At 38.6% G+C, this 7,011-nt stretch overlaps 2 protein-coding genes across 5 annotated transcripts in view; one reads left to right on the forward strand and one right to left on the reverse strand.

Moving 5' to 3' along the window:
* Window positions 1-5,035, forward strand: part of LOC106884084 (sulfotransferase 1A1) — a 16,709-nt gene extending 11,674 nt beyond the window's left edge. For all 4 annotated transcript variants that reach the window (XM_052966616.1, XM_052966617.1, XM_014935303.2 and 1 more), the window contains 2 exons: window positions 2,642-2,819; window positions 4,813-5,035. In XM_052966616.1, coding sequence (XP_052822576.1) covers window positions 2,642-2,819; window positions 4,813-4,919 — 285 coding nt within the window. In that variant the 3' untranslated portion in view covers window positions 4,920-5,035. The remainder of the gene's footprint in view (window positions 1-2,641; window positions 2,820-4,812) is intronic.
* The window catches only part of LOC106875508 (serine protease 48), a 466,125-nt gene that overhangs the window by 397,257 nt on the left and 61,857 nt on the right, over window positions 1-7,011 (reverse strand). The window lies entirely within an intron of this gene.

Genomic DNA, 7,011 nt, shown 5'->3' on the forward strand with positions numbered 1-7,011 from the left:
ATATATAATCATAAACCGCATCCCCGTCCGTTCTTTATTATCTATCTATTTCTTTTCCATGTAAACATCGCCCGTTCTCTGTTTTGTCTTAAACTCATGCATTCCTTTTAATCGCCACGCTTCACTTATTTATTTTCTCTTTACTTTATTCAAGTTTATCGTTCCTTTCACTCATTCTCTCTAAATCTATCTACCATAGTATAAAAGTGCAGAAGTGGCTCTCCCTTTAAACTTACTGGCTTGCGGTATACCCGCTCCACCCCCACCCCTCCACCAGTACCAGAAGTTCTTATCCTCTGTCATCCTTGGTTGTCTCCCGTGAACTCTCCTAGGGGCCTAATGCCATCCCCCCCTACCCTGGGTTTTATCGATCTTATAGTGCATAAAGATGGTGTAGTGTATGCAGGTTCTAGGCATTGTTTTGTCTATGGATTCTGCCAGATGCAAGCTTTCTTTTCGGGTACACGACACTGCTTTCCTCCATCCCAGGGTCTCACAGGCCCACACTTCCTACACCGTCAGAATTAGCACTCTCAACGTTGGCACACTGAAAGGTAGGTCTAGTGAGATTGTTCAGATGCTTGAACGGAGACACCTAGATTTGTGCTGCATCCAAGAAATTAGGTGGAGAGGAGGTTCTGTGAGGTTCCTCACAGGCAAAGAACACAGGTACAAGATTTTCTAGGCAGGGAACACTTTTGGGGTCAGGGGCGTGGGAATACTTCTAGCAGAGAAATGGGTTGATAAGGTAATCGAGGTAGTCAGAGTATTTGAGATTAGACTAGTACTTCACCATAGGTTAGCTACCGTCATCTTGGTCTATGCCCCTCAACCGGAGCTACTGAATGGGCAGAAAGACCAATTTTATGACACCTTTTTGCAGACTACCTCATTGACGAATGACAAGGATCTTCTCTTTGTGGCTGGTGATTTCAATGGTCATGTTGGACAACATGCAAGGGGCTTCCATGGCATACATGGAGGCTATGGCTTTGGTTCCTGCAAATGAGGAGGGAACCAGACTGCTGGAGTTCTGTGATGCAAACGATCTTATGGTTTCCAATACCAACTTCAGGAAACCTGCCTGTCACCTAGTCACCTACCGATCCAGCAGACACTCTAGCCAAATCGACTACATCCTCGCCAGAAATAGGGAAAGAGGGTGGCTTATAAATGCCAAAACCTTCACTGGCAAAGAATGTACCCTCAACACAGATTAGTAGTTAGCGACTTCGGGAACAAGGCAAAATGGATGTCAAGAAGTAGATCAGCTTGGAGGAGAAGAGTTTGGAAGCTTAAAGATCCTGCAAATGGACAGAGATTTAGAGACTTATTACTCAAAGCTTTTGGCGAAATAGAAGGGGATATAGCATCACACAATATGGAAGACAATTGGAGGTTTCTACTGGACAACCTGCTGAGAGTCACCGACCAGATCTGTGGCTGGTGTAAAGTCCCCTCTCGACCCAAAGTAACGTGGTGGTAGAACAATGTGGATGACAGGGCTATTAGACAAAAGAAACAGGCTTGGAAGGACTGGAAAAACGGAGGTAGCAGGGAATTGTATCAGACTGCCAGAAGGGAAGCTAGGAGACAGGTTTATTTAGCCAGAGGGGAAGCAGATAAGAAAAAATTTGCCACTGTTCTACGCCGTGAGGACCAAAGACTTGAAGTATTTCATGTTGCAAGACAGTGTGTGAGAGAGAATCGTGATGTGGTGGGTGAGAAATGTGTCCGCTTGGATGATGGCTCACTCACACTAAACGAGGCTGCAAAGAGAGAGGTCTGGAGACGCCACTATGAAAGGCTGCTTAATAAAGATAATGAATGGGAGGAAGAGAGTCTGGTGCATGTCGACCCAACAGAGGGACCAGCTATCCTAATTGACAGTACCTTAGTAGATAAAGCGATCAAGAGGATGAAGACAGGAAAAGCCCCCAGCCCATCAGGAATCACCACAGAGATGCTCAAAATATCTGGCAGTGTCGGCTATAGCCTAGTCACCCGTATAGTTAACCACGTGATATACGAAGGAGTCATACCGAATGACTGGTGTAGCAGCACCATAGTCAACTGCTACAAAGGTAAAGGTGATGCTTTAGATACAAATAATTACAGAGGTATCAAGTTGTTGAATCAGGTAATGAAGGTCACGGAGAGGGTCATAGCCCAACTAATTAGGGAGAGAGTCAGTCTAGATGAGATGCAGTTTGGGTTCATGCCAGGGAAAAGCACCATTGAGTTGTGACTTCACTGGTGCCGAGCTATATCGACCTTTGTCTTTCCTGTGGATAACACCGGTGGCATGGAGAGGGGAGGCTGTTAGGCATGGGCAACTGCTGGTCTTCCATAAAGAACCTTGCCTGGACTTGTGCCTCAGAGGGTGACTTTCTAAGTGCAATCCCATGGTCATTTGTGACCGAAGGGGGTCTCCGGCAGTAGGTAATTTTTCCCACCTCGACCAGCAGCTAGTCTCTTCACGATAATCAAATGTCTTCAGAGAGAACAGATGAGCAAACTTATAGTCAATAGAGTTTTCTCAATGTATGGAAATTATAGGTATATTTCTAATTTATATTTCAATTTTGTAATCTTCATGTAAACATTTAATCTCTTATATTTATAATGACATCAATTTTAGGATTTTCAAAAGGTTGTTTTAACCATAGCGGAATTTCTTGACAAGAAGATTTCAGACCAACTTGCTCTGGAAATTGCAGATATGTGTTCGTTTGACAAAATGAAAAAAGAAAAGAAAGTAGTTAAAGAAGGTCTACTGCAAATTACGTTTAAGGAAAATTGTAGTTTTTATAGGTCTGGTAAGTTAAATATTTCAGTTTTCTAATACCCTTCAATTATTTTAAAGTCATGTTTCTTTGTATAGGCATGTATATGTTATCAGCACTTTAATATTGGAATATAAATAACAAATAATATTTCCAGTCAAAGCTGGAAAAAAGCTGATGGTAGCAACATAAAGAAGAGAAAACTGTTCATTGGAACACAACGATCCTGATGAAATAGACATTTTAATTAATATACAACAAGAAGTAATTTGCTGCTAGATGTTTATGAGCCACTTTCAATTCCTGTTTAATTTCAACTTGACTTATAATTTTAAGATAATTTCTGTTCCTTGTTATCACGGTAAGAACTGAGATTAGTATTTCAAGCAATTGAAATAATCGTCAATTGCACTGTATCAGTAATATACAGTTCTGAATGAAATGTCTTTGGCAATGAACATAGGGCAACTAATAACCCTTCAATCAATAGACAGTAATAAATAGTTTGAGATGTAATTTATAAAGTATTTTTCTAATTATATTATATAATATATATATGATCTAGTGTATTACAATATATATTATCATATGTTAATTGAAAAGTCAATTAAATATGTGAATCCAATATATTCCAATTAGTGGCTCTAATGTTATATCATTTTGAAAACTTGGAAAATTCACTATTTTTATAGTAATTCATTTTGGGGTTAAGAGTAATGACTTGAAGTGTTTGATGTAGTCATGAGTTCATATAATGGATCTGAGCATTAGGAATTAATAGGAATATACATCTTAGACTTACTTTGCAACAGATTGTCTTCCACAAACGTTAATATGATGATGGATAACTTATTTTTCAAAGTATGAATGATTACTCAATGGGGACAGTTTGGAAAATGTTCATTAAATTAGTCATAGTTTGATTTAGATACCACAGGTATCTAACTATAACTAATTTCTTAAAAACTTATATAACTTTTGAGTTAGGTACTGATAAATACTGTTCTTATAGTAAACTTAGTGAGAAATTACAATTTATTTATACAAATTCTAACCACTTCACAATCATCATCATCATCATTTAACGTCCGCTTTCCATGCTAGCATGGGTTGGACGACTTGACTGAGAACTGGTGAAACGGGATGGCAACACCAGGCTCCAATCTAAATTTGGCAGAGTTTCTACAGCTGGATGCCCTTCCTAACGCCAACCACTCAGAGAGTGTAGTAGGTGCTTTTACATGTCTGATCCAAACTTGCTGGATTTTCCTAAATAATGTGAATAAACATTTTCACAGAGATAATGAATATCACTAGATAAAGACAGAGCTTTTATAGTTTCACCCAAGAACTTTGCTGCTTCTGTACTCAATATCCTATATGAATGTGAAAACCTCTTCCCTTTTATGATATTGCAATAACTGTAAAATCTGCATCTAATTGGCATGTGCCTTTCTAATGCAGTAGTTTGTTGAGCCTACGTCTTCCCTTCAGATAGGTGAGAAACAAAACAATTATATATAGTGAACTGAAAGGCCATTTAAATAATGAATTTGATAACATATGTATGCATTCAGATACTCAAAAAGACATCTAACAAATCAATTTGAACTTTAAAGTATGGTAATATTATTAATTATTAAATCAGATTGGTCCAGTATAAAATATGCATCCCCTAGAAGGGGTGCTCTCTGTGGCTCAGTGAAGTACAGCATTCTATTTCAGTTCTATCAGTTCTCAGCAACCAATCAAATCTCAATGTATCGTTGAGTACTCTCACGTTGATGTGCTTTCGATTTTTTTTGCGTATATATTGTCTTGCTGCTTCACTACTTTAATCTTTTAAATTGGTAATGTGAAACTCATTTACGAATCCAAGAAGCTTCAGCTTCTAATAGTGAATGTAAGGGAGTATTTGTGTGTGTGTATGTGTGTGTGCATATGCATGCATGCTTGCATGTATGCATGTATCAGAATTTATACATCATACAACTAGTTAATAAATTCTTTTATCTTCCGTTTACAGGAAAAGTTTCCACTTGGAAGGAATGGTTAACTGTGGACCAAAGTGAACGACTGGATGCACGGATACAGTCTGAACTCATTGATCAAGAAATCATTTTGAATATTTAAGAATCTTCCTCTCACAAAGACACTACTTACTACTACTACTACTACTACCACTACCAACAACAGTAATAAAGCATCAAAGCAAATAAACCAGATATTGTTGTGAAAGGCCAAAAGAATTATGTTTATTGGTTGACATGATCATACCTTGTGACCATATCTCGGGTAGTGGAGGCGCAATGGCCCAGTGGTTAGGGCAGTGGACTCACGGTCGTAGGATTGCGGTTTCAATTCCTAGACCAGGTGTTGTGAGTGTTTATTGAGTGGAAACACCTAAAGCTCCACAAGGCTCCAGCAGGGGGTGGTAGCGAACCCTGCTGTACTCTTTCACCGCAACTTTCTGTCACTCTTTCTTCCTGTTTCTGATGTACCTGTATTTCAAAGAGCCAGCCTTGTTGCACCCTGTGTCATGCTGAATCTCCCTGAGAACTACGTTAAGGGTACACGTGTCTGTGGAGTGCTCAGCCACTTGCACGTTAATTTCACGAGCAGTCTGTTCCATTGATTGGATCAACTGGAAGTCTCGTTGTCATAACTGACAGAGTGCCACAAATATCTCGGCAAAAGAATTTGATAAGCTTGGAAAATATAAAGATTTGCTAATCAAATATGAAGAGATGTGGCATTTCAAGACGGTTACAATAACAGTGATTGTAGGAACAATTAGAATGGTGAAAAAAGGAACTGAAAATTATTTAAGAATGGTCCCTGGTTTACCATCCATACAGGAAGTGCGAAAGATTGTCTTAACTGGTACATCACACGTACTGAGAAGAGTATTGTTGCTGTGAATTTTCTTTACTTCTTCCCCCTTTATTTTATTTGTTTACATTTTTTTTTTTCTTCTCCTTTCTCTCTATCACATGACTTTGTGACAATCTGGTTTGTTTATTTTAATGGAATACCAATGTATACAGTACGTTTCTCTACCCTAGGTATCAGTAAGACACTCAGCAAGGAATGGGATGCTAACGAAAATAGTGATAATAATAATAATAATAATAATGATAATAATTTCTTCATAGTTATCCGTCCAAAATTATGATTTATTCATGGTTATCTGTCTAGAAAAAATGAGCGATGGACAGATAACCATGAATAAATGAAATGGTTGATTCATGATTCGCACACACTACAATGCAACACTCCTCCAAAAACACACAGGAATAAACTCATACAGTAAATACCCAATAAAATGAACAAAACCCACAATATGTGCCATAGAAGACTAACAACGCTGTCGAGCATGTTCATTGCAAGAGCAGCTGTCTGGCTTCCATGCAGGTGGTATGTAAAAAACACCTTTTTGAGCGTGGCCGTTGCCAGTACTGTGTGACTGGTCCTCGTGCTGGTGGCATGTAAAAGCACCCACTACACTCTCGGGGTGATTGGCGTTAGGAAGGGCATTTAGCTGTAGAAACTCTGCCAGATCAGATTAGAGCCTGGTGTAGCCATCTGGTTTGCCAGTCCTCAGTCAAATCGTCCAACCCATGCTAGCATGGAAAGTGGACGTTAAACGATGATAATGATGATGATTATGATGTATATATATATATATATACATATATATATATACATACATACGTATATATATCTCAATAGGTGCAGGAGTGGTTGTGTGGTATGTAGCTTGCTTACCGACCACATGGTTCTGTGTTCAGTCCCACTCCATGGCACTTTGAGCAAGTGTCTTCTACTATAGCCTTGTGAATGGATTTGGTAGACGGAAACTGAAAGAAGCCTGTCGTATATATGTATATATATATGTATGTGTGTGTATATATGTTTGTGTTTGTCCCCCCAACATCGCTTGACAACCGATGGTGGTGTGTTTATGTCCCCGTAACTTAGCGGTTCGGCAGAAGAGACCGATAGAATAAGTATTAGGCTTCCAAAGAATAAGTCCTGGGGTTGATTTGTTGAATAAAGGCGGTGCTCCAGCATGGCTAGTCAAAATGACTGAAACAAGTAAAAGAGTATACACACACACACATATATATATATATATATATATATATATATATATAGGGACAAAATCCAAAATTACAGGTAAAAACTCAATTAAAATCAATTTATAAAAAATTAAAATTAAATT

This window comes from Octopus bimaculoides, chromosome 3, assembly GCF_001194135.2.
Source record: "Octopus bimaculoides isolate UCB-OBI-ISO-001 chromosome 3, ASM119413v2, whole genome shotgun sequence".
Classification (NCBI taxonomy): Eukaryota; Metazoa; Mollusca; class Cephalopoda; order Octopoda; family Octopodidae; genus Octopus; species Octopus bimaculoides.